This window comes from Quercus lobata, chromosome 12 (genome assembly GCF_001633185.2).
Source record: "Quercus lobata isolate SW786 chromosome 12, ValleyOak3.0 Primary Assembly, whole genome shotgun sequence".
In the NCBI taxonomy this organism is placed as follows: domain Eukaryota; kingdom Viridiplantae; phylum Streptophyta; class Magnoliopsida; order Fagales; family Fagaceae; genus Quercus; species Quercus lobata.
The window spans coordinates 39,763,290-39,791,237 of record NC_044915.1 but is presented as its reverse complement, the minus strand read 5'-3'; the positions used below and the strand labels follow the sequence as shown (position 1 = coordinate 39,791,237).

Genomic DNA, 27,948 nt, shown 5'->3' with positions numbered 1-27,948 from the left:
CTATGAAATTAGATTCATTTAAAATAATAAGAACCTAGTCTTTTTCCTAGTCCAAAACAATAGATGATAATAACAATTGCGAAAACAACCAAAACATGACAATTAAACTTTATAGTGGATCTCTATTATTAAATGATGACGCTTGAAAAGGAACTTTAACAACATAGAATATTGAATCCAACCAATTAAGCAAATAGAAATTGGTAGGTATAGTAAAGACTAAAAAAAAAACCTGGCTTGACGTTTAAGCATCCACTATAGTACAAGCTTATGTGTAACTTGCTGGATTTCTGTTTCCAATCTAAATGGGGGAATCGAAGAGGACGAATAAATCAAAAGGAGAATCTCTTTCCAGATCTCTTGGTTGACTGGAATTTTGTTCTGATCATTAACAAAACAATTCCAAAACTCATTCATATAGAGCCACGACTCTTACAATGTACATGTCTCTTGCTGGAATATTGGGCATTCTAAAAGTGGGCATAAAAATAACCATCTCATTTTTTTTCCTCTTTCATTTTCAATTTTCTACTATAGTAAATAAGAGGGAAAAAATATCAAACTATCTTCTATTTTCTCTTTTTCAGGGGTCTGCATCTATTAGCCAAAAAAAAAAAAAAAAAAAGAAAAGGAAAAAGAAAAGAGAGGAGGTCACTGCAGGTGATTTCATAGCATAGCAAAATTCATTCTTAAGGAAATTTAAGCCTTGCTAAGGATATGGAAATAATTTGGCTTACCTCCAGTCATTTTTTAACTGGATATCACCATTTATTTTAAATATACTATGGTAAGTGGTAGTGTGTTTTAACATCCACATTTTATTTAGTTAGTGGGTGATGTGACAGTTTCCTATTAAAACAAAAGAAAATTCCAATCAAACCGAGACATCTAAAGATCAAATCTCCCTTTCTCTATTGTAATTATCGAATTATAAAAAAAATTACTTTTCAAGAAAGTTTAGGTTCCAAACCTACTATTATTTCTAGAGCAAGAATTTATGAGAGAAAAAAGAAGATGATGAAAAAAAACTTAGGGTTCATGAATACACTGCAAGCCCAGCTGAATACATGGATCAGCCCAAAATCCAGCGGAATTCATTTGATAAAATAGTCATTCAAACCTCAAACCTTAACCCTCTCTAGAAGTCTAAAAATTAGATTAGTTGTTGACTCCAAACGCGTGGGTTTTAAACTGAAAAAACAAATGGGCCTTAACTGTAGCTAACAGTCTAGAGAGTGCAGCTCAATCTCCTGAATACGCGCGTGGGGGAAAAAGCAACCATAAGGGCAAAACAATCAATGCAGAGTCTCTCTCCCTCTAGTAGCGGGTCCCAAAAGTCTTTCACCTAATAAAGTCGCTCAACAAAACTAATCAATCATAGCTCGAAATCGCTCTGAAAAATCAAGAAACACAGAGATAGAGAGACACAGATTAGAGTCCTAAATCCGAGGCTGCTTTTCTTAATTCTGGTACGAGTTCGCTCAAATCCTAACGAGTCTTTTGTTGTTATTATAGAGTATATCTTAATTATTAATTATTGTTGGACTTATCTTTATTAATTGCTAAACTCTTTAGCAAATTCAATTCCTTTAAATACTCCATCATTTTCTTTTTTTATATTTTTCCCAGAATTTTTGATCGCGGAAACGACGTCGTGCTTGCGTTTTTTTTTTCTTACACTCTCTGCATCATCACCATGGCAATTGCGTTCGATGAATCCACCAAAATTTGCAATCACTGGTAAATTATTTTTATTTTTATTTTTCATTTTTAAATTTAGGTCTGATTAAATTTGTTTAGGATTGCTTTTTTTGTGTAATATTCAGAAGAGGGTGTGTGGGTGTGAACACAATTTTTAAAATGAAGATTATATGTCAAAATTATGGGAAATTGGGTATGTAAGTGCTGCTATGATATAAAGGGTTTTAATCCTTTTGCATTGATGAGTTTTTCAATGCATGCTTACTCATTTTGACAAACTTTACACAAGATAATGCAAAAAAGAAAAGAAAAGATGAGTTTGGTATGTATATAATATGATTTTAAAGTCGTTTTCCTTCTTTTTCTATTTGATAAGTATTTTGAAATTGTTTCCTTCTCTCACAGTAACAGTTTCTGAGTCACATTAGCTTCAGATTATTTATTTATTTTTATAAATATTTTCTCTTTCCTCGATAGCTGGAAGTTTCCAATGAATTAGGCTGTGCAGAGTGGCACCCATTTTGTGCATTGAGTTGCAAATGTGTGAATTCCAAGGTATTTCAATTCATGGTAGTGGGTTCAATTCCATCATAATTATTATCTGATGGGCTGACATTTGTGTGATAGATTGATCCATCGAGCTATACTTGTAGATCAAACTACTTTGGTTTTTTTTTTTTTTGGTCGGTGAAATTTCTCCCTAATGTAAAATTCACATGTCATGATGCCAATCTCTTGTGGTGATCCTGATTGTTATTACAAATTGATCTTTCAAATCACTATTGCTTTAACCGTTGATTTGAACTAGATTGTTAAGTATTGGCCAGCGATATGCTTGGGTAAGGAATTATTTCAATTGAATGTGAACCTTCTGTTTGTCCACTTTGACTAGATTAGTTTGGATGTTCCCAAATGCTTAACATAAAATATCCTAAATTGAAACTTTATTTTTTTGTTTCTCAAAACATGTGCTAATATCTATTTTGTTGATATTCTGTTGAGTGGTTTCATTTTATGTTTCCAGTGACAGAGCCATCCCTTCTTCAAATATTGATTTGCATTACGCTCATTGCTCCCGGAATCTAGAAAAATGTAAAGTTTGTGCTGAGATGGTTCCAAGAAAATATGCAGAGGAACACTTCTTAAACACCCATGCTCCGGTATGTGACTTTTTTTCTAGAGGCCTTTTTAAAGTGTCCATGTAATTTGCTGGAAAGTTTCCTTTCCTGTTTTGCTCTGCTGGAAGGATTATTTTCCTTTACTAATTCTGGTGTGAAGAATTTTCTTAATTACTTGAGCACAATATTTCTCTGAAAAAAGATGATAATAATAATACTGAATTATTTCCACCTATGGAATGTATATATGTGGTTGGTCACACAATTCTATGAATGTACTTTATGTGTACATTCCTATTATCTTCTTGATAAGTGTGTCTTGCCCTAGTATCTTACTACTTATTTGAGAATTTTGCTTTTGTGGAGGCTTGTACAAAACAAGTAAACAATAAATTATTATAATGATGCCTTGGACATATGGTGGAGTAGAGGTAATGAGAGAGAATGGGAAAGTAATAAGATTCCTATATTTGTGCTCTTATTAAGAGTGATGTCCAGGTGTCACTCTTCTTTGTGATGTCCAGGTGTCACTCTTCTTTGTGATGTCCTTGGATAAATGGTGAAAGAAGATTCATATAATAGATTCCAAATGTTTGGAATGTAGGCTTTGTCGAGGTAAGTTTTCTAGTATGCTAGCTGATGAGATTAGAAGGAGAGCAGTGGAGTGCCAATGCATCTAGGAGCCTAGGAGGCTAGGACCTGGTTGACTATTTGCTTTTATATAAACGAACTGCTTTAGGTCATTAATTTAATCTCATAGATTGATTTGTGGCTTGTTTTTATGGTAATGAACCAATTAAAACATGTAATGATCCATCATCAAGAAGCCAAAACTGGTATGCTGTTTTAATTCCTGAATATCTGGTAGCAGACTCGGACTTATATTGATGGACAATTTAAACAAAAGTTTCTAGTTAGAATGAATGTGTTCATCAATTTACTAAGCCTATTTCCATCTGAAAGTACATTTTCATCTGTCCATTGGATGTAAGATGCATAAGCTCAAGGTGCTTTCTATAGATGTTATGAATTATTTGTATTTGCTATGCGTAACAAAGAATAAAGGAATGCTAGATGTGTATTTGTATTTTCAATGCAGAATGAAGATTAAAAGAACACTAGGCATGTGAAGTTTATTGTGATAATGGTTTCAGTAGAGGTTCTTTGGATTTAGAAAGACACAGTCAACTTCTTAATGATTATTGATTAGGGTGAACAGACTAGTGAAGTGAACCTGATTTGTTTGGTTAGGGTTTTTTTTTTTTTTTTTTTTTTTGATGTTATATGATTTCCATGACATTGACATATCTGTGTTGGATCAGGTATCTTGTTCACTTTGCAGCGAGACAATGGAACGTGAAAGTTTAGCAATCCACAAAGGTGAAAATTGCCCACAGAGGATTGTCACCTGTGAGTTCTGCGAGTTTCCATTGCCTGCAGTTGATCTAGCTGAGCATCAGGTACTCATTGTCAGTTATTTTTAAAAATTTAAACGTAAAAACAGGTGGTATACTTTAGCACCAATTTTCATATAACATCTCTGTGTCTTTTTACTTCTAGGAAGTATGTGGAAATCGGACAGAGCTGTGTATTCTGTGTAACAAATATATTAGACTGCGAGAAAGATATAACCATGAAATTAGCTGCAATGGCAATGGCAATGGCATATTAGATAATACTGTGGGGTCTTCCAGGTAAATATAATATCATTTACCTTCATATGAATAAATGCGTTATAGTCACTTTTTGTAAATTTTTGATTATATTCATGTTTTATGAGCTTGCTTTAGGATTTCTATTTCATGGAGATGTTACATTCACCAGGAAACCTTAATATAACTTGAATGGAAAATGTTCATTATAAGTTTTTTTTTTTGATAAGTAAGTTTTGGCCCCAAGGGGGAGTAGAAGGAGATATTCGAACCAGTGACCTCTGTTTCATGAGGCATGGTTTTGGTTCCTAGCCAAAAAAATGTTCATTATAAAATATATTGAAATCTATACTTTAAAATTTCAATAATCTTAGTGAATGAATAAACCTTAAAGCATTGTTAGGTATTTAAAATCACGAGCTACATTGAACCTTTAAGTGTTCAATTTCTATAACATGATGGATAAAACTTAGCATCTCTGTACTTTTATAAATCAGATAATTTGAATTTAAAACATGGTTTAAATTCTCATTGGATTTGAAAACTTTAGGTAACTGTTTTTTATTGCTGCTAAGATTTGTTAGTATTGTTAAGGTTCAGAGAAAACATATTTGGTTCTTGATCATCTTCTTCTGTTTTTCTCTTGGGTCATATAGAACTATGATTAGAGAAGGTGTGCAGTGATTGTAAGAACGGACTATATGTCTCTGCTTTTGATCAATTTTTTTATGAGTACATCTGTAGTGATTGTGCGTCCATAGATTTTAAGTGTTTGATAATTAAGTTAGAAGATTGGGGGATAGTTTGGTCTCCTTTGAAGAAGGAAGGACTAGAGATTTGGAAGTTTAAGCCCTTTTATCAATCACTAATAGGTAATTGGCTATGGAGGTTTGGAGTATAGAGGCATCATCTATGGAGGGTATTATCTGTAAAAAAAATATCGTGAATTCTGGGGGGAGGTGGGGCAATGAATGGGTTTTAGAGGTTCATATGGGGTATTTGAAATGCTGCATTAGAGAAGGTTGGGATACTTTTGTGAGATATGTAAAGTGTTCTGTGGGGAATGGCACATTGATTCATTTTTGACATGTCATTTAGTGTGAGGACACTTGTCTGAAAGATTCATTTCCTGAATTATTTCGGATTGCGGTTGATAAGAATGCTTCAATTGCTTCCTATTTGTGTGGTGAACACAGCTGGAATCCTGAATTTAAACGGTTACCTCAGGATAGGGAATTGTGGTTAATAGATAATTTCGTTAATTTATTGTATTCTAATTTCCCTTTTAGATAGAGGATCAAATATCTTAGAAACCATCAAAAGAAGGAAAGTTGAAAGTTCACTCTACCATGAAGTTTTGAGGGGTTAAGGTGATTCCTTAGATGAACAGCAGTGTTGGATAGAATTATGACAATGGATAATCTTCAGAAGTGTAACGTTATTATTGATTAGGGTTGTATGTGCCTCAATTGAGCTCATTTACTTCACTGTAGGGTTGCAAGAGATATTTGATCATTTGCGTTACTTTTATTTGGAGTATCATGGGTTACCAAATACGGTGGATCGGATGCTAAGCTGTTTGAATGGGATTGTCACAAAAGCTCTAAAACTTGGAATGGGGGGTTGCATTGTGGACAATTAGCATAAGTGAAATAGTAAAACTTTTGATAGCATCAAACATCCAAACAACATCGTCAAACATTGCTAAGATGTTTGTATGATTGAATGGTTATTTTTTCAAATATTTCCTCATCTTCTATTTTAGAATTCATAGATAGCTTAAGCTTTGAGAATGCAACTTTCAGGAGTGGGATTTTTGATATTAAATCTGCCTAAAATAGTTTTATATTTTGAAATGGTTTAGAGGACAATGAAAAAGATTTCACATCTTTAAATGAGAGCTATTCAATATGAGAGAATGAGGGAGGACTGTTTTGGCATTATCTTTTGTTAAGGAAAAAAAAAAATGTAAAAGAACCTTGAACCTTTTTGACTTTCTTATATCTTAATGAGAACCATGTCCTTTACTAGTGGTCTGATCTGATGCTACCCAATTAATAGGTTTTTGTTGTTGAGAATCCACATTTTCATGGAATAGACCAATAGAAAAGGTACAAAAACATTAGTTTGTAAGTATATAGAGTTTGTATTTTGCATTGAGTAAAGAACTGTTTTTCCTAAGCTTCTAGATCACAGTTAGCTATCAATTTAAGTTTAGGACAGTAATGGTTTAGCAAAAATGGAAGCAATCAATTAGCATCTAATGTTTGTACTATATGACATGGTCATTAATCATTGAACCTTGTCATGTATGCCTTTTTTCAAACATGTTATATTTACCATGTGTGAATAAGTCAGGAAATTATTATCATGTCTTTTTTTTTTTTTTTTTTTTTTAAAATTTAAATTTAAATTAAAAATTTTATTTTAAAAGAAAATGTTTTAGAATGACTCATCTTTTAGTAAACTCTCTCATGTACACCATGACTGGAGATCAGTGCTGCATAAAAGGTATTCTCATGTGCTGACCACAAGCCTTTCCTTCGTTGCATATGCATTCTAGCTGTAGCACATACCTGATCAATTGGTGAGAGCATGCATACGTTGTGAATTGTATTTCCACATGCAATTGCACAAGTTTACATGTTTTGATGGTTTTTCTTTAGTGGGCTATTTGCATCCAAGTTCTCCCCATTAGGCAATTCCATTAAGCTACAAGGCCATGAGGATTGCTTCTTTGTACCCTTATATTATTAATGTCTCCATTGTCTGCCCTTTTTTCCCCGTTTATTATTATGATCACAATCTTGGAATGTGGCTCCAGCATTCATTGTAATCACGATATGACTTTTCATTTACATTTTGTTTTTTTTTTCAACTTGCACTAATGTGTGATAATTTTTTTTTTTTAGATAAGTGCAAGTTTCCATGTATCTTTCTAGGTTCTAGGGTGTTGTGGTTCAGTAAACTGCAGGACTTTTGCATTTTCTTCAATGCTCTTTAGAATTTTAATGGAAATTTGTTGTTGTCCTGCATTTTTAAATTTTCATGGAGAGTAATTCTTATGGATTTTGTCTGAAGGGATGTGAGGGCAGCTGAAAGGGACCAAGGTGCGCAAAGAAGGCAGCCACCGGACTTTTCACGGAAACGTCTTATATTCACCATAGCAATAACAGGCATTGCTGTTCTATTAGGATCTCTTTTTTTCCAGAGAAAGACGGAGAGCAATTCAGTGCATTAGCAGCAGAGAGGATACTTTTTGTAAATCTGCTTGAGAGCTTCCTGTTCCATTTATCTGTATCTGAAACCATCTGAGAACATACTGTTGTAATTGAACTAAGCTCATTGGGATTGTGACAATATACTGACAGGTTATGCAATACTGGTTTACTTGTTTTAGGTATGCTTCATGATTCAATCGTGACATATATAGGCTACATAAATAAAACTTAGAACAGTTGTACTTTGTTGAATTCTACTTTTAATTCGGTAATAATTGTAGAGCATGAGATTCATAAATGGCAATTGCATGAAAAATTGTAAAGAGGAGATGAGGGTGATATTTACTTGAAGCAATGCTAGGGGCACACCTCTTTTTACAATTTGGTAAGGTGGCGAGTTGTAATTAGAGCAACATAACTTTGACACGAGTCCATTGATGATACCACTTTTTTACGTACCAATGCAAACCATGTCAGGAGTTGTATGCTTAGACTGGTAAGGGTAGGGATACAACCAAGTTTTATTATAAGAAGTTTATAATTGTAAAAGTTTTATCAACTAGACTGGTAAGGGTAGGGATACAACAAATTTTATTATAAAAAGTTTATAATTATAAAAGTTTTATAAACTGATGTGTCACTAATCACAAGTAGTTTAAATATTTTTTTATTATGCAGTTGAAGTGAAATCAATTACGTTCATCACCACGTGAGCTTGTAAGTCTTCTGTAGTAGTTTTAAAATCTTGCCTAATGGAAATACTGAGAATCATCTAGAACCAACTGATTTGTTTGATTGTTAGTCCGCATTAGGATTATGAACTAGTCTATTTGTCACTCTCTTCTTCTTCTTCTTCTTCTTATTGTTTTTCCCCCCAACTAAAAATGAGATTAGATACATGATACTATCAAAATGGTCGCGGTTGTTGCTCTTTATTTATTTATTTTGTTTCCTTCATTAACTTGCATCCAATTTTCGCTGTATACAAATCTTCTAGTGTTTCATAGTTTTTCCCAGTATACATTGTACCTTCTTTGCAATAATCTTCTTCTCAATTCGCCACCATATCGGGCATCATTAGGATTAGCTTTAACTGTATCTACCCAGTTTTATTTACAGTGGTGTGTTGATCAGAGTCCCCTTTAAGTACGGAGTATGTCATATTACATATAATGCCCATACACAATACCTTGTGCTCGAAGCCTTATATTACTAGTGGGTGTAGGTCACTTTGCAATTACACCAACTGTTTCTGTTGGTTGATGGTCTGTACTTCACTTGTTCTTCGAGTAATTCATCTTTCAATTGTCTTGTTTAGAGGCCTATTCTTGTGTCATAAGGTTAATTTTTCGCTTAAATTTTCTGCCTATGATTGCCCTAAGTCCCTGACTTAGTCTCAGCCAACACCACACACACTGCAAGAACACTTAGAGCAAATTATTAGGAACATAAGCACACACTATGTTTACAAGGAAAACCCCAACCTTTATTACTCACTCTCAATTACAAAGGAAACCCTTACAAAGCTTGGAGAAATACACAAAATTCTCTCAAAGCCAATTACACAATTTGCTGTTGACACTCCAATAGCATAAATTTCAAATACACAGAAATAACTGTCAATGACAGTTATTGCCAAGTAGCTGCCTGCACCTTGGACAATTTTCCACTTGGGTCTGACTTAAGATATCATCAACTGCTATTGTCTTGGCTCATTCCTCACATTTTTAGCCCCTACATTGCAGCCTAGCATCATTAGAAACATTAGGAACTGCTTAGTAATTACTTGTAATTGCCATTGCACATCAGCACATGTCACAGCCCATGTCTCAGCAAATCATGAGGCTTTTGCCCATCACTCAACAGCCCACACAACATCCACATTTGGGGAGGCTTGGCCCATGCCTAAGATATCCCCCATCAAGCCACTTATAGCTCACATAACCTGCCCACATGCAGTACACACATTGTAACTGCCCATCAGTCTATGCACTAGGCTAGCACCCACCAGCCCATACCTTGCACATAGCATCTGATTGCACATCATCATGGCAGCCTAGCCCTGCCTTGCACACAAGCCACCTAGCCCGAACACAAACCATGCAACCAGCCGCCTATGTCGTGCACCACCACACAAAGGTTGACAGCACCTGTTGTTGCCCATCATGAAACCATCTCTGCCCACCATGGCCCTCCCATGCCATGGTCTTGAGGCATCATGTGGAGCTAGGTGCCTCCACATGTTGCCCCCATCCACTACTTAATGATCTAACTTGAGTTGGGGGATTGGGCATGTCCCCCTTAAAGAGCACTTAAGAGCATCTCAAATATGGCATGAGGAAATATTGATGTGTTAAGGAGACATAAAGCCATATAATTAAAAAAAATTCTGCCTAAGCACCATTATTCCTTATGCCACCATCATCACCAACTAAAGCTCCTAACACCTTGCAAGAGGAAAACGCATCTTAAGCATTCAATAAATGTATCTTACATGTGAGTGAGATTACCAGATATCAGATACATGAAATGATTATTGCTATGAGATAAGGAGTCCATTGGGCCGATCTAATAATTTTCCGTCTTATTTGTGTATAGATTATAATATTAAATTAGCGATTAGTTTCTAAAAAAAATTATATTAGTGATTAATGATGATATATTGTTTTTGGTTGAAGTGTTAATATCACTTAATACTTAAAAAAAAGAAGAGGTAAAATGCAAAACTCATTTTCTAAGAGGGTGCTTGGGAAGTGATGAAAAAAATTAGCTTATTGGAGTTTTTAGCTTATTTTTGCTATTTTTCATGGGTCCCATTACACTTTTTGGAACTATTTATGGGTCCCATTGTACTACTTAGTTTATTTATTTATTTATTTATTTTTTTACAGTACTTTCAACAAATTTTTTTTTTCAATTTTAGTTAAATAAGTTGTTCCGAAATGAACTCAGTTTCACTGAAATTCATTTCAGTTTTTTAATTTTGTTTTCGTTCATTTCAGTTCTCTAAGTTCTAATTTTATTCAATTAATACCTCTTTGTTAACTTTAGTTAAAAATTTTTTAGAGAAAAAATTATAGAATATATTTTCAATCATTAATTAGAATTTTCAATTATTAAAGTAAAAAATTCAAAATTTGAATTATTAACTACTACATTTAATAAATGTTGATGGAGAGACTTAACTGAATAAACTTGAAAATTGAGGATTGGAATAAATGAAACAAGTTTTTTTTTTTTTTTTTTAAATAGAAATTCTATTTTAGCCTAATCTAAGTGTGTAAGTGTGTAAAACTCTTTTTCGGAGACTTGAATTTCGGCCCTTACCCCTTATATTTCACAAGTATTTATACTTGTTGAGTGACCATCATATCAATGGTGCAGTGGTAAATGAAACAAAGTTAAAAAACATAGACGGTGACTTTTGTATTTTAGCAAAAAATAGGAAAAAGAAAAAAAAAAAAAGCAACGTGCAAAAACTCGAAAAGAAAAACAAATCGTATAACACGATCCAGATACTATTTGTATCTACATGGCACAAGATCCTAGTTAGTCGGTCTTTAACTGTAACTGTATACCACGATCCAAATAGTCAATCAGAATTATCTTTCTCCACTCATCAAAAAAAAAGAATCTCTTTCTCCAACTTCGCACCCAACCAACCAACCAACCACCAACGATCGCTAGCGCTTTAAAGCGCCGCTGGAAAATGTGCTTATCCATTCATTTCACTCTGCCTCAGCAATCGCACCCAACGGCCTCAACGATTATCACGCCTTTCTATCTATCCATATCTCTCCGGTCGGTGAAAGCAACCAATTTCCAGGTTAGTCTAAAATTCAATATCACTTTCTCTTCTAATAAATATAATATAATATATTATTTTTAATTCCAACTTATTTTTTATAGTTTTATAACATGCCACCTGACAATTCTGAAATAGATTGTGAAAAATTTTGTGGGCCTAAAACTAATTGCATAATTAACTTTGCATTCTTTAATTAAATTGATCATTAACCTTATTGTAGACAACATGTTATTTTCAAGTTCATTATCGAATTTATTCAGAAGAAGCTTATCATTATTCATTTCTGACATTTTTCATTATTTCATGATGTGTGCTTTGGCTTCTCTAGCAAGCAACTCTTGCACTTGCACGTGTAAGGACTAAGGACTTTTAGCTTTTGTTATAAAACCGTTGTCTATCTATGGACATCATCAAACATCCAAGAACTGCATTGAAATCTTTGTTTTCTCCTAAAAAAGTTCCAGAAGGTGGTGACAAAGGTTCCAACATGTCGAATGTAGGAGTGAGGTTGCATATTCAAGATCGTTATGTAAGCCCGTGTTCTATTCCCTTTTTTCTTGTGTATTTTCTTGGGTTCGATTGGCTAGAGTCTGTTAAAAAGTGAGTTTAGATTGTGTTTGAATGTTTCGGTTTAACTTGGTGCTCTATGCAGGTAACGATGGATAATGGCATAGTCCAAGTGACACTATCAAATCCAGGTGGAATAGTTACTGGGATACGATATAATCGTATTGACAATTTGCTTGAAGTTCTTAATAAGGAAACTAATAGAGGGTATACTGTTATACAATTGCTTTTGTTGCTTCAGTTTCTCTTTCCATTATTTTGTTTCGAAATGGTTTTGTGTTGCAATACAACGTTGGATTAATAGCCTTGTAACTCGCTGGCATTACTTGTTCTTCTTTATGAGGAGAACCTGGGTTCAAATCCCCCCTCCCCTATTGTCGTAACAATCGAATTATAAAAAAAGAAGAAGAAAAACTGAGTTAGATTGGTATCTCTCAAACTAACAATGTTTAGTTATTTATTTAATAGGCTTTATATAGAAAACCTGTTCAGACAGCTAACTTAAAATTTTGTTCTCTAGTGTTTTGCTTCTTTAAACTAATTAAAGTGGACAATTGAAGGCGTTTTCTGACTTAGGATTTGAAATTGACTCTGTTTTTCAATTGAATACGTAGGTATTGGGACCTTGTCTGGAGTGCACCAGGGAGCAAGGGAATATTTGATGTGTATGCCCATCTCAACTTCTCTCTCTCTTTATCTCTCAACAATCACTATGTAACTCTTAAAATAATCTCATTGAAACAAATATCTCTCACTTAAGAAATCTTGTAACTAGTAATCAAACTGTGTCCAAACTGATTTAGGAGTATGATTACTTAATCAGTGTCAATCCTGCAGTGAATCTCAAACCCCCCAATCCCCCTCCCTCCTTCCTTTCTCTTCCATCCCAAAGTTTTTGTTATCTAGAAGTTTGGTTATTATGCTTAGGCCAATATGCAAATCATGAACTGGTTATTATGCAGGATTTATGGAACAAGTTTTAGGGTTGTAGTGGAAAATGAGGACCAGGTCGAGCTCTCATTTACAAGAATGTGGGATCCATCCCTTGAGGGAAAGTCTGTTCCCATGAATATAGACAAAAGGTCATTCTCAAATCACATATAGTGTTTATTTCTACTTATCAATATATATATACACATATATATAAAATGTTTATTTCTAGGAGGATGTTCATTACATGATTGCTTTTGGTGATTCTTTTTCAGGTTTATATTGCTTCGTGGTTCTTCAGGCTTCTACTCTTATGCTATTTATGAACACTTGAAGGATTGGCCCGATTTTGACATTGGTGAAACGAGGATCACTTTCAAACTCAGAAAAGACAAGTATACATATTTTATTCATTATATATATCATATAAGATTTCCTGTATATATTTTTGATAAGTAGGTTGGCCATTATATATACTGTTTAAATTGTTTCAAAGACTGATATCATCTGAAAATTTGAAGAGCTTAGGCCTTGGCATCTAAGAAGAAATTTTATAAGCATTTTTGTTAAAACTATAATGATTTAAGAAGAAGTTGGTTGTTCTTTATCTTTAATTTTTTTATTCTGTTAATTGACTGAACTATATTGTGAACATCCCAATGACAAGTGGTCATGTTCTATTCTGGAAATTATGCGTTTGTCATCCTTTGCGCTCTAGCTTGGTAATATTTATATATTTCTAAGAAAAGTCAAGAAACATTCAATTGAAGAAAATTGGGATCAGTAGAAAACTGGTGAGGATGTAAATAGAAGTTCTGCAAAATATAAAATATGGAAATTACAAGTTAACTAATGAGATGTACTGTTGCCAGTCTTTTCCCAATAGTCAAATTTTCTTCATTAGTTAAATAAATAAATAACGATTTAACAATGGGGTATTTAGGTTTCGCTACATGGCCGTAGCAGACAATAGGAAAAGATGCATGCCTCTTCCTGATGACCGAGGTCAAGGAAGATGCCAAATCCTTGCCTACGCTGAAGCTGTTCTACTTGTCAACCCAACTAATCCAGAGCACAAGGGAGAGGTACTTCTTCCATACTTGTCTTTTAGTCTATTTAAATGATTATTTATCATTTAAAAATTTTAAGGGTAGGTTATCCATAGCTGTAAATAAACTTTTATTTTGTTTATTGGAAGATAGCATTCATTTTGTCCCTACACTTTCTCAAGTTGACTTGGCAATGTTTGGAGTGCCTTGTGGCTTGTAAAACAAAGTTTCAGGATAGAGCTTGCTGGAGAGGAATTAGAGATGCTTCTCTTCAGATATAAATAGGTGCATATACCTGCATTTTTTTATTTTTTGATATGTTTTCTTGATGTGCAGGTGGATGACAAGTACCAATACTCCTCTGAGAATAAAGATATTAAAGTACATGGGTGGATATCTAATAGCCCACCTGTTGGATTCTGGCAAATCACACCTAGTGATGAGTTTCGATCTGGTGGACCTCTCAAACAAAGTCTAACCTCCCATGTGGGCCCCACCACCCTTGCGGTAATGATGGATAGTCATTGTGAACATTTTGCAATAAGGGTGGCTTGCTTATTATAAAATCTTAATATTATTACATATAAACTTTAGAATTTGATTTTGGTTGTCAAATTAAACCATGAAGTTTCAATTGGTATCAATAACCACCCCATAGTTTGAACACCATTGCAATATAAAACCTCAATGAGTATTTGTTTATTAAAATCAACAGAAGCACGCATTAGTTGCACTTGAGACTTATTTTTGCACTAATATATATATATATATATATAGAGAGAGAGAGAGAGAGAGAGAGAGAGAGAGAGAGAGAGAGAGAGAGAGAGAGAGCAGTGTGTGTTATACACATTGTTTCACAATTTCTAATGACTCAGTGCATCTTTTGTGCGTGTGTGTATACGGATGTGTAAAATTGTGTGTGTGTAACAGCATTTAGCCACACACACACATATATCTATCTATCTATCTTTCACTAGAATTTAGTGCCACACCCGCCAAAAAAACCTGCAAGATGATTAAATCTTCATTAAACTGTGTTTATTAATTACTGTCTTTATACATAAGTAAGCCATTTTGTATTCTTTTTTGGGTACCAAAATACTACTTGCAATTCATAATAGGTAATAAATTTCATTAAAAATATGCAATAAGGAGCCAATGAGCTCTAACTCAAAGGCACTGCCCTTGTAAGAGGAAGGTAGTTGGTGAGTTTTGGGGTCCAAGACCCTATAGGTGCGTGTATAGCTTACCAGTAGAAAAAGGTGCAACAAGGGGTGCAACCCTAATACAATTCCTATGAACAAAAGCTTCAATCTCATAACAAGTGATTCACATCCCTAGATTTGGAAACTATACGTTTGACCTTAATGCAATTCTTCCTTCATGGTTTAATTTGAAACTAAGTTCAAACATGGAGTTTATTATGTGATTACCCCTGACTGTAAACATAAATTTGTATCATTGGTTTTCTTGACAATTCTAGTTAGATTATACTATTAAAATGGTATCATCAGATGTTTCTTAGTTCTCATTATGCGGGACAAGACCTGGATCCAAAATTCAGAGGTGGTGAGCCATGGAAGAAGGTCTTTGGCCCAATATTTATTTATCTTAATTCTGCATCTGATGGAGATGATCCGCTTTGGCTATGGGAGGATGCTAAAATACAGGTCTAACTTAGAAAATCTGCATCCTTTTCTTGTTGTAAACAATTAGTACAATTGGATTCTGATCTTTTGATGGAGAATAACTGATAAAAATTAATATTCAGATGATGAATGAAGTCCAGAAGTGGCCTTATAGTTTTCCAGCATCTGAGGATTTCCAAAAGTCAGATCAACGTGGCAATGTTGGTGGTAGACTACTTGTCCTAGATAGGTATGTGTGTGAGATAAGCTTAGTGCACTTTTAGAAAATTTATTCAGGTTTTTATTTGTATCAGTGGTCATAGCATTATTCTATTGTTATTGTCATGGTTATCTACAAGTGTTCTTACTGATCACATACTTGTATTTCAATTTTTTTATAATAAAAGGTTATCCGGTTATTTTGTTTTGTATTGTAGCATTTTGAAAGATTAGGAAATAAAGTATTATCTGGTTACTCTGCTCTAGATTTGTAGCATTTCAAAGGATTAAGTGTAAAATTGCCAGGTCTTGACAATCTTTTGACTTTAGTGGATGTACTATTATCATTAATTGGCACATGTGGACGATGAAATTCTGCAAGTCCATGTAGTGTATTGAATTTTTTTTTTTTTTTGGTCTTTTTGTGAGCATAGATGAGTTTCATTGAAGTTTTTTTGCTGTTTAAATGTCTAGGTATACTAGCAAAGATTATATGCCAGCAAATGGTGCTTATGTTGGCTTGGCTGCACCAGGAGACGTTGGATCATGGCAAAGAGAATGCAAGGTGATTTTTCTAACCCTTTTTTTTTTTTTTTTGGTTGATAAATAAGTAAGTTTTATTCAAAAGTAAAAATAACAACACACAGTATATGGGGTATATACTGTTCGTGCATCAGTGAACATGAAAATTACAACTATCCACAAAATCCAACAGACAAACAGCTGGATGACTAGTCAGTCATAGCCATCATCCAACCAAATAAGGTACATAAAAACAAGAGCTTCAAATCTGCTGCAGATTGTTCTGAGTCTTCAAAGGACCTTGCATTCTCTCCTTCCATAAGTCCACATAACACAAAGAGGGGTAGCATTTCAAGCAGCCCCAACACCAAGCCTACTACATCACCTCTTCCTACAAGCCAGCATATCTAACACCCTTCTAGGTATAACCCACTCCACTCCACTCCAAAAAAGCACAGTACAAACGACCATAATTCACTAGCCATTTGGCAGTGTAATAATAAATGATTGATTGACCGTCCATCTTTCTTGCACATACAGTGCCAGTTCACAATTAACACCCTCCATTTTTGTAAATTATCAATTGTAAGAATCTTTCCCAAGGCTGCAGACCAAGCAAAAAAATGCCACCTTAGAAGGTACTTTTGCTTTCCAAATACTCTTCCAAGGAAAATAGTTGCCGTCCCAATTATCTAACCTCTTAAAAAGTTCCTTTCCATTATGTATAGCAATAGTATGGCCAATCATTATGGTTATAATGGTGAGACTCAAGCTGACTCTATTTTTTCCCAATGGCACAAAAGTTGTCCTTCCTTTTTTTCCTTATTCATTTTTTAGAATATATGTCTCCTTATTGTTTATGAAATAGGTAGCCTTGTAACCTTGACTTTGTTATCATCATGACCATCTATATAATTTTCTATTTTTTAAAAGAATGAACAGGGAAGCCTTGACATTGTATTGGTACTATTGTATACATTTTAGTTCATTTATGTTACCACGTTAAAAATTTAAATACTGTTTTACTTCTTTGAGTTTAATTGGAAAACCAATGACTATGGCAAGGTGCAGAGGGGAAAATTGGGAATTTTAATTTAAGGCTGTTTTTAAAATGTTTTTGGCCTGAAAAGATTAAGATTTAAATTAAGATTCAAATAAATTATGTAATTTATAGAGCACAAAATTTTGGTAGTTTAGGCAGACTAAATTGAAGAGTATTTAGGGTTAAAATTAATTAATTCTAATACACATGTATTATGTATAAGGTTAAGCACAAATGATGTAGACCTAAAAGGATACTATTACTTAGTTTACTTTAATACTGATTTAGAGCTTTGTTTCAAATTTGTTACATCAAGAGTTCCTTGAGATGAATTGAAGACAATCAAGATGCATGATCTCTTGAATGCTTGAATATAACAATTGCAAAGTTGAATTATTAACAACATTTCCAAGAGGTCTACTACTGCTTGTTAGCATGCGCTCAGGATACATCTTTAAGTAATATTATTGACTGAAATTTGTATGATATAACTAAACGGGTCAGAAATCACATTTCTAAATATATGTTTCAACAAAGTCATGTTTCAATGAAGACACAATAAGAGATGTCCTTACAGAGTACCTTATCTTCTCCTTTTATTAGGACTATCAGTTTTGGACGAGAGCAGATGAGGGAGGCTATTTTTCCATCAACAATATCCGTACTGGTGACTATAACCTCTATGCGTGGGTCCCTGGTTTTATAGGAGATTACCGATATGATGTTTCCATTACCATATCCTCAGGTATTTGCTTCTATGAATATTTTAGATTCTTCAAATGTACCATAAATTATATATGGCTTCAACAACTTGTATTGCAGGTTCTCATGTTGAAATGGGCGATCTTGTGTATGAACCTCCAAGAGATGGACCTACATTGTGGGAAATAGGTATCCCTGATCGTTCTGCTGCAGAATTCTATGTTCCTGATCCCAATCCAGAGTACATTAACAAACTGTTTGTCAATCATCCTGACAGGTTAGCTCACTTAATTGCATTTGTTTTCCCTGAAGGAGATTACTGTTTTCTGTCATAAAAGTCATGTGAAAAAAAAATCCCTTAGTTACTCTCTTTACAAATTGTATGATGAAATTCTCTCAAATAATATTTTACTGAAGAAGGTTCTAAAGAAGATAAGCTAATCTTCATACAAATAAGCTTAGTTTTCAAAGTGGCTGTGTACTTATTCTTATAAGTGCCATGATGATGTCCTTTTGCCAGGTTCAGGCAGTATGGGTTATGGGGTAGGTATGCTGAATTATATCCTGATACAGACTTAGTCTATACAGTCGGTGTTAGTGATTATAGTAAAGATTGGTTCTTTGCTCAGGTTCCCAGGTATGGTTTTTAGCATTGGTTTTTTTCTTCTTTTTTTAATTCATGGTTGTTCCATGTTAGGAACTATACATTGCATTCCATTTTTCTTGCATTGCAGGAAGAAAGATGATAACACACATCAGGGAACAACCTGGCAAATAAAGTTCATACTTAATGGTGTGGATCGCAGAAGTACCTACAAACTGAGGGTTGCACTGGCATCTGCAACTCTGGCTGAATTACAGGTATGATATATCCAGATAGCTTCCTTTTTCCTGGCCAAAGACAATTTCCAGATTGACTAATTACTGATCATGCAGTGAGAGATTCCATTTACACAGCAAACTGGACCTAATGAAGTTTTATTTTATTTTATTTTCAAGGTACGGATTAACGATCCAAATGCAAAGCGCCCTCTATTTACAAGTGGATTAATAGGGAGGGACAACTCAATTGCTAGACATGGGATTCATGGGCTCTACTGGCTATACAACGTGAATGTACCAGGTGCTCAGCTTGTTGAAGGAGAAAATACCATCTTTTTGACGCAACCAAGAAGCACCAGCCCTTTCCAGGGTCTTATGTATGATTACATTCGTTTAGAAGGCCCCCCTTCTTTTAATGTCAAAGATGAACTCTGAGTTCCTTTTAGTGGAGTTGCAGTAGTATTTATCACATCTTGGAGTGTTAATTTATACCCCTATGTATATATAAAGCATATCTTCCACTCTTATCAATTTGTATCTAAATAAAGAACTTGACAAAGACTGATATGTAAGTTGATGCATTTCCTCTTTAATGAGCAGTCTGTCGTCTTTCCCTGTAATCCTAAGGGTCATCGGTATAAACTTTGGAAGCATGCAGAATTTTTATTTGAAACAAGCATCACCAGCAATTTTCTTAGCCCGGTAGTGTCTGTCCCACTTTCTTAAGCGGAGGTTTTAGGCTCAACTCTGTGTGTGTGGAGAGTGGAGACTTTTACAAGTAATGGGATAAGTTGAATTCGTCGTAGAAACCAAGTAACCTAGCCTCAGGCAATATTAGTCCGAGTCCAAAGTTGGTTCACAAAGGACAACCAAGTAGACCTAGCCTTTGATAGCCCTTTGTCTGAGTTGCAAGTAGGTCCGAGAAGGGAAATAGCGGGTTTGTTGTGGTGTTGTGCTGGTGGTATTTGATATTCTCCATCATAGTTTAATGAAAGGTGAGGATGCAGCACTGCAGCTTATAGATTCTCTATTATACGAATAACAAAAATATTAAAGTTACTACAAATTTTAATACATAAAAATTACAAATTAATGTAACAATAAATGTGATCGGTAGACTTCAATAATATAATAATTGAATGTTGGAATTACTTGTTAGTAATTAATGATAGATTAATTAGTAAGATTTATGTAGTAAATCCTTAGTATCACTTTGTCGCTTGTCAAATATCAAGACAATTGAAGATTAAAAATAATTGTTCTAGAAACTGTTTAAAATGTTAGTTTTTAAAATTTTTTTTTTTTTTTACTGTTTTAAATTAAATTTAATGTATAACTTTCTGAATTGGATAATAAATGACATTAGATTGATATAAAATTGCTCAAGCATGATAAATATCTAGAGAATACATAATGTAGTACAATTGATAAAATATTAATTTAATATAAAATTATATACTAGGTGTAACTTGAAAGTTGAAACCGGATATAATTTATCCAAGGAAAAAAAAAACTTGAAACAAGATATATAAACAATGACATGTCAGCAAAATTGCATACTTATTTCCAAAAAAGCAGTAACCAAAAATTATGAAGCAATTCTTAAAACTTAGATGGCAATCTAAGTTACCTATCTGAGTTCTGAACTGAAATTGCAATCTGTCCAAGACCTTCAGTTGCTTTCAAATTTAATGCCTCTTCCGCAGAAGATTATAACGACTGCATGGCGTGGCAAACAATGCTTGGAGGGGTTTCATCTCATTGGCATGCCGTAGGTCCTTGTTGATCACCTCCATCAAATAAATTTATTAACAGAAATCTTATCCATGTTATACATTCCATTATATTTTAATGATGATATTGTAGAATACTGGCTGCTTAATTCACATAGCGACTCTTGTACGCTATATTATTTAATGCACCAGACAGTGGTGGCGACTAAGGAAAGAGATTAAGACATGACAAAAGTGGAGAAAGAATCTATATTGCTTTATCTCTAGTTCAAAGAAAAACTGGGCCAAAGGCCCAAACATAATCTTCCATATAAACCTTCAAATTTCTTGACATTTCTCTGCAGAGATCTTGGTAAGAAGTAGACAGAACTTTCATCACAAAATCATTATGGGTTTTGAGTAAAATATTCTTTGTTGATACCATTTGACATATTTTCATTGTCCTCAAGAAGTTCCAAGGAAGACTAGTGAGAGGATCACCATGCCACTTCTGGGGGTGCAATTACATATTGGAGATCGTCATGTAAATCATGTGTACCTTTTAATTAATATTTCTGTGCGCTAAGTGTTTCATCGAGGCCACAAATTGTGATAGATAAGATATAGCTTTTATTTATATATTATTGTTATACTCTTCTTGAGCTACGGGATTGGTCTGAACTTAGCTTCATGGTTATTTGAAACTTGAAGAAACTATCTCGTAACAGAGCCTTGTTTCAAACTTCATGTGCAGGTGGTAATGGACAATGGCATACTCCAAGTCACATTATCGAATCCTGACGGAATTGTTACTGGAGTTCAATATAATGGCATTGACAACTTGCTTGAAGTCCTTAACGATGAATCAAATAGAGGGTACAGAACTATATATAAGATCAGCTTGCAAATTGTTGACTTGGGAAGATGTTTTTCTTTTATTTGATTCATTTGAACTATAATTTTTTTTTTCTTTCTTTCTTTCTGAGAACCATATGAACTATGAAATTAAATTAAGCATTCAATTGCTTACATTTGGCGTATTTATAGAACTGACCCTATTTTTCCAAATGGAATGTTTAGGTATTGGGACCTTGTTTGGAGCTCACCAGGAAGTACAGGAACAACTGGTACATTTGATGTGTAAGTTCTTATAATTCTTGATATCTTAGTCCTGTCCTCTATCTATAATTTCATTTTAAAGGTTCTAATGATATATATGTACATGAGATAAAAGAGCTGTTAAAGTCTTTTTCTTTTAAGCGAGGTTAGGGGGAACATGATTAATTTGTTCCACAGTGGAATACTACAAATTTTATTACACCACCCGCCTTTCATTATGTTGATGACGTGACACAATTATATTTATTGCCTCGTCTATTTGACAAGTGTGATGGCTAAAATAAACCTCAAATTTATCCCCATTGGACCACCTTTAATAACTATGAATATCTGCTTAAATACGTACTAACTAATGCATATTACCATGCAGAATCAAAGGAACAAGTTTCAAGGTTATAGTTCAAACTGAGGAACAAGTTGAGCTCTCATTCACAAGAACGTGGGATCCCTCTCTGGGGAGCAAGCTTGTCCCATTAAATATCGACAAAAGGTCCATGTTCAAGCCTTAATAACTATTTATTTCAATAATAAGGATATTGAAAACAACATTGATACTGGCTGTACTATAATGTATCAAGTAGGTTTATAATGCTTCGAGGTTCGTCGGGCTTCTACTCTTATGCCATTTACGAGCACCTCAAGGATTGGCCTGCTTTCAGCCTCGACGAAACTAGGATTGCTTTCAAGCTCAGAAAAGACAAGTACACAATTCCTTTTATTATATCTTCCATTTTCTTCTATCATGAAATTAATTGTCCATTTTTTATTATCACATTGGAGCTTTCCTGGGTTTGAGTCTGATCAAGAATAATGCCAAATTAGTGAGATTCTGGAAGTACTTCAAATATTAAAAATATATTTAGCACCTACACTCTGTTTGGAATGGTGGAAAAAAAAAGGGTGGGGGGTGGGGGGGTGGTGAAGAAAAAGTAAAAAAAGGAAAGCATAGGGATGAAACTGAAAGTGGAAAGACTAATTCCCACTTTTTGATTCCAACTATGGAAAGGAAGGGGTGAGGAATTGGAGAGAAGGATTTTCTGCTCGAAATTCGAATCCACAAATCTCTACTGCCCAAATGGACGGAAGAGGAAGGAAATTGGAAAGGAAAAATGCTGAATTAATTGATTTGAAAATGGCTAAAACTTATTACACATATGTTTATATATACACACGTGTTTTATAACTAAATATGTGGGTTGAACACACGATTTCAAAACTTGAAATAGCAAATGTGTGTCTATGCACGTGTGTAACAAACTGTACTCTTTGAAAATAATGTGTAATAAATTTACAAATATACCTTTAACTTTCACCACAAATTTAAAATCTAACACACTTGTAAGGGATACTTAGGACCTACTTGTAGGGATAAAAAGGTTAAAACCTATATTTTTCCTTTTAGTAGGAAAGATAGATTTTTTTTTTTTTCTTTTTTCTTTTTATTCCTATATCTAAACACAAATGAGACAAATAATTTTATTTTCTCTTTCATTTTCCTTCTTCTTCCCTTGCAATTTTCTTTTCTCTTTCCTTCCCCAACTATAACCCAACAAAGTACTATACAAAAGATGTTTAAAAAAAATGTAGGTTCCATTATATGGCGATAGCAGACAATAGGCAAAGATACATGCCCCTTCCGGATGATCGATTACCTTCAAGAGGTCAAGCCCTAGCCTATCCAGAGGCAGTCCTTCTAGTCAACCCTGTGGAGCCAGAGTTAAAAGGAGAGGTATTGCCTTGCACTTGTTTCATCTACAATAATAATCTCATTAATCATATTTGACACATAAATTGAATTGGTAAAGTACATAAAAGACTAGCATTACCCATGTGATTGATGCACATGAATACGTGCATATATTATGGTCTAGTTTTACAAGAGCCACTATCAGATAGGGTGAAGCTTTGGTCTAGTGCTCTAGTGCACTAGACTAAATACGAAATTCACACATGATCTCTTTTGGACATGTGTCATGTTCGTGTTTCTGTGTTGTATTCAGTATATTGGGGTATTGGAAGGATGACAACAGGATTGGGTGGGGTTAGATTAGGGGTGCCTCATCCACTCTTTGAGGTAAGAAACACTAGCACAGGGTAGGTTGGTAAATTGGAGGTATTTTACCATCTCTAATGAGATAGAGATGAAACAGAAATGGGAGGGGCAGTCGTGAGTGATCTAAGAGAGAGAAAAAAGTAAGTTTTTTAGGGAATGATAATAGAATATGTAAATGAAATAAAGTATACACATTCAGGGTTCATCACCACTTCAGGGTAGGAAAAACCCTCACAGGTAGTGAAGGTAGGATGGACAATTTTTGCCATCTCTACATTGGATGCAAGCTAAATCTCTATTAAAAATATGTAATTCTGATTGCGTGGTGGTTGTATAGGTGGATGACAAGTACCAGTATTCATGTAACAACGAAAATAATCAAGTACATGGGTGGATCTCCATTAACACAGGTGTGGGATTCTGGCAAATCACACCTAGCAATGAATTTCGATCAGGTGGTCCTCTCAAGCAAAACCTAACCTCACATGTGGGCCCCACGACCCTCGCTGTAAGTAATTTTTTTTTGTTAACCTTTTTCATCACTTGTCAAGGAGACAAGTTATTGGTATTCACATATGTCTATCATTAATACCACTTTATCATTTATTATTAATAACTTGTTATCTCATTCTCATCAATTATGAAAATATTTATGAAAAAAGTTGTGTTGTAGGCTTCTTGTTTTCTTTTGCATGCAGTACAATAGTATTGAGAAAAGTTTTCATTTTGCAATGTGGAGTGATTTTAAGAATACAAAAAATTTTATTAAGCATAACTTACAAATTGATGTGGCAGTATCTAAGGAAAAAAAAGAATTATTTATATGATATTAACCACATTTATTGTCAAATTTGTTTGTAAGAGTTGTCTTTTTTTTTTTTTTTTTTTTTTTTTTTTTTTTTTTTGAGGAAAAGTTTTGTATAAAATTGATAATAGTTTAAACATTTTCAAAAACCAAAAAAAAAAAAAAAAAAAAAATCACCACAATGTATTTCCATTGATGCCTATGACTATGATTTAGCCTAGCCCAAAAGACAGTCTATATGTCTACTATGATTGCTAACTATGTGTAACTTATAATTAAAACAATCTTATCAGATGTTTCTTAGTGCACATTATTCCGGAGAGGATCTAGTGCCAAAATTTGAAGCCGGTGAGCAATGGAAGAAAGTTTTCGGCCCAGTTTTTATGTACGTTAATTCTGTATATGTTGGAGACGACCCACTTCAGCTATGGGAGGATGCTAAAACACAGGTTTACCACCAAAATGTTGCATTTTCTTTTTGTTGTAAAATAAATAGTCACAATTAATTAGCCTATAAACAAAGCATTAACTCAAACTTTTCTTCAATCTTTTAGATGATGATTGAAGTCCAAAGCTGGCCCTATAGCTTTCCTGCTTCTGAGGATTTCCCCAAGTCAGACCAACGTGGTAACGTTAGTGGTAGATTTCTAGTCCAAGACAGGTGGGCATACATACTATACACCTAAGTTTGATCTAAAATTTTTCAAGAATAAGCACACTTATTTCTTTTCTTTTCTTGACTGAAACTCGAGCAGAAAGTCCTTTTAATTTTAAATAATAATCATTACCTTTTGTTGGTTATTTAATGTAATTGCTGTTTTTGTAACTATGCAATTTCTAGGTATCTTAGCAATGACTATATATCCGCTAATGGCGCTTATGTTGGCTTGGCTCCTCAAGGTGACATTGGATCATGGCAAAGAGAATGCAAGGTGACAGATTAAATTTTTATGTTCTACATCTATTTTGGGGCTTTATAATTTTTGTCCTTTCTTTTTTGTTCACAATTTAAGCTACCTTGCATGTTTAAAAACCACCCATTACCAATGTAATTGATTTGATCATTAGTCATATGGTGTTCACAATTTAAGCTACCTTGTCAATTCCCAATTATTAGGACTACCAATTCTGGAGCAAAGCAGATGAGGATGGCTATTTTTCAATTAACGAGATATGTATTGGGGACTATAATCTCTATGCTTGGGTCCCAGGTTTTATCGGGGATTACAGATATGATGTTGTCATTAACATAACTGCAGGTACTTTTTTATCAAATTTTATTGTTCCTCTTTCTCCTAATCTCCTATTAAGTTATACTGTTAAAATGTGAACTTTGATAGTTTGAGTGACATGTAATGCAGATTGTGATATTGACATGGGTGATCTTGTTTATGAGCCTCCAAGAGATGGCCCCACTCTATGGGAAATTGGCATCCCTGATCGTTCTGCAGCTGAATTTTATGTTCCTGATCCTAATCCAAAGTATATCAACAAACTCTATGTCAATCATCCTGACAGGTTGAACAACTTTCTTTTTCACTATTTCCCCTATGAATTATTTAAAAAATTTAATACATATTCAGTCCCAGTTAACAATTTAGTACTACTTAACTCTCCATGAATGAATAACCAACCCTTTGAAATGATTCGATCTTATTTCCAATATATATATATATATATATATTTTTTTTTTATTGTTATATAACCTAGATATATAAGTTATTGTGGTTAATTACATAATTACATGATTTCAGTCAGATTATGATTACACATTTTAATTGGCAGGTTTAGACAGTATGGCTTGTGGGAAAGATATGCAGAACTCTATCCTGATAAAGACTTAGTTTACACAGTTGGCGTGAGTGATTACACTAAAGATTGGTTCTATGCTCAGTGTACCAGGTGCAATTCTTTTTATTTTTATTTTTTTGGCTTGATCAAACTTTTCTTCAAATCTTCTCTTTAGCTACAATACTGTTTGAGTTCATATTAAATCATTTTAAAGTAATTTTTTAGCCCCCCCCCCCCCCCCCCCAAAAAAAAAAAAAAACTTCAAATGTATGTGAATTTCTATGTACAATTATCATCTTTAATGCTAAAATTCGGATTATTAGAGTGTAGCTATCAACTAGTTCAATTAACAAGCTAGCTTTCTTGCATCACAGGAAAAAAGACAATAATACGTATCAAGGAACTACATGGCAAATCAAATTTAATCTTGACAATGTGGATCATAATGCTACTTATAAGTTGCGAGTAGCACTGGCATCTGCCACTCTTTCTGAATTGCAGGTATAAAACTTCATTTCTGATTATTAGCTTAATGCTAATGACATGGAGAGAAAGATCATTACTTGTTAATAGCATCGATTTCGAATGCATATTGACACCATTAATTCTAAATGAATTGTAATTGAAGGTTCGGGTTAACGATCCAAAAGCAAATCCTCTGTTTTCAAGTGGACTAATAGGGAAGGACAATTCAATTGCTAGACATGGAATCCACGGGCTCTATTGGCTTTACAATGTGGACGTACCAGGTGGTCGGCTTGTTGAAGGGGATAATACTATTTTTTTGACACAACCAAGAGGTGCCAGCCCTTTCCAAGGGATTATGTATGATTATATCCGTTTAGAAGGTCCCCCATCTTCTACTTCCGGGAAATAAAAATTGAGTTCCTTAGAGAGTATACAAAATTAATTAATGTTTATCTATATTTCTATTAGATTGATGGGGAATGTTTTTGGTTTGTAATGTTGAATTTGTTGATGAAGAAATTCAGTCACCTTTAAGTATGCTGAGGTTGTTGTGAAACTACACTTGAACAAAGCTTCAAATTAACCTTGTTTTTGTGTCTCCTTTTGAAAACATCAAGTAAAACAAGTGGGAAGAAAAATTCAATCAAGATAAGATAGAAGGGAACTACTGATAATAATAATTTTGTATACTAATGATAAGATATGCAACCAAGTCTTTTGGCAATTTATTAGTGTACAATAAATAAATAAACTGATTGTAATTTGTAATTATACAAAAAAAAAAAAAAAAATAGAGAATTAAGGAACATTGTTGAATTTAGGGCCTCTGATGTGTAGACTTAATAAAATTGAACTTGAATCCAATGGAAAATTATAGATATCAAGATATGGATAGAGATTTTGGAACTCATAAAAAAAGAGTTAACTTATATCCAACTTTGTGAAACGGCGGGTTTTTTGTTTTTTACTTTTTGACTTTGTGTAAATATGTTTCACACTTTTGAAGTCACGGTTCACTT

At 33.9% G+C, this 27,948-nt stretch overlaps 3 protein-coding genes across 4 annotated transcripts; all 3 read left to right on the top strand.

Annotated features, from left to right (window-relative positions):
- The first annotated feature begins 1,342 nt into the window (after positions 1–1,342).
- Positions 1,343–7,967, top strand: LOC115972245 (XIAP-associated factor 1). Its single transcript, XM_031092459.1, has 6 exons — positions 1,343–1,469; positions 1,630–1,740; positions 2,726–2,861; positions 4,142–4,279; positions 4,380–4,513; positions 7,553–7,967. The coding sequence occupies exons 2-6, from the start codon at positions 1,697–1,699 to the stop codon at positions 7,710–7,712; spliced, it is 612 nt and encodes a 203-aa protein (XP_030948319.1). The 5' UTR covers positions 1,343–1,469; positions 1,630–1,696; the 3' UTR covers positions 7,713–7,967.
- A 3,272-nt stretch (positions 7,968–11,239) lies between these two features.
- LOC115971320 (probable rhamnogalacturonate lyase B) lies at positions 11,240–19,601 on the top strand. The gene is made up of 16 exons (XM_031091176.1): positions 11,240–11,518; positions 11,829–12,029; positions 12,153–12,274; positions 12,682–12,732; positions 13,030–13,149; positions 13,273–13,392; positions 13,941–14,082; positions 14,383–14,553; positions 15,561–15,716; positions 15,818–15,924; positions 16,368–16,458; positions 18,061–18,202; positions 18,280–18,436; positions 18,680–18,796; positions 18,894–19,020; positions 19,159–19,601. Exons 2-16 carry the CDS (start codon positions 11,901–11,903, stop codon positions 19,414–19,416), a joined length of 2,010 nt encoding a protein of 669 aa, XP_030947036.1. The 5' UTR covers positions 11,240–11,518; positions 11,829–11,900; the 3' UTR covers positions 19,417–19,601.
- Positions 19,602–21,054: 1,453 nt separating this feature from the next.
- Positions 21,055–27,439, top strand: LOC115971847 (probable rhamnogalacturonate lyase B). 2 transcript variants are annotated; one of them, XM_031091924.1, is made up of 15 exons: positions 21,055–21,237; positions 21,448–21,569; positions 21,774–21,833; positions 22,183–22,302; positions 22,394–22,513; positions 23,400–23,541; positions 24,203–24,373; positions 24,964–25,119; positions 25,225–25,331; positions 25,512–25,602; positions 25,788–25,929; positions 26,032–26,188; positions 26,462–26,572; positions 26,836–26,962; positions 27,090–27,439. In XM_031091924.1, exons 1-15 carry the CDS (start codon positions 21,196–21,198, stop codon positions 27,336–27,338), a joined length of 1,917 nt encoding a protein of 638 aa, XP_030947784.1. In that variant the 5' UTR covers positions 21,055–21,195; the 3' UTR covers positions 27,339–27,439. The 2 variants fall into 2 exon arrangements, with proteins under 2 accessions (XP_030947784.1, XP_030947783.1); XM_031091923.1 differs by having other exon boundaries at positions 26,456–26,572.
- The last annotated feature ends 509 nt before the right edge of the window (positions 27,440–27,948 follow it).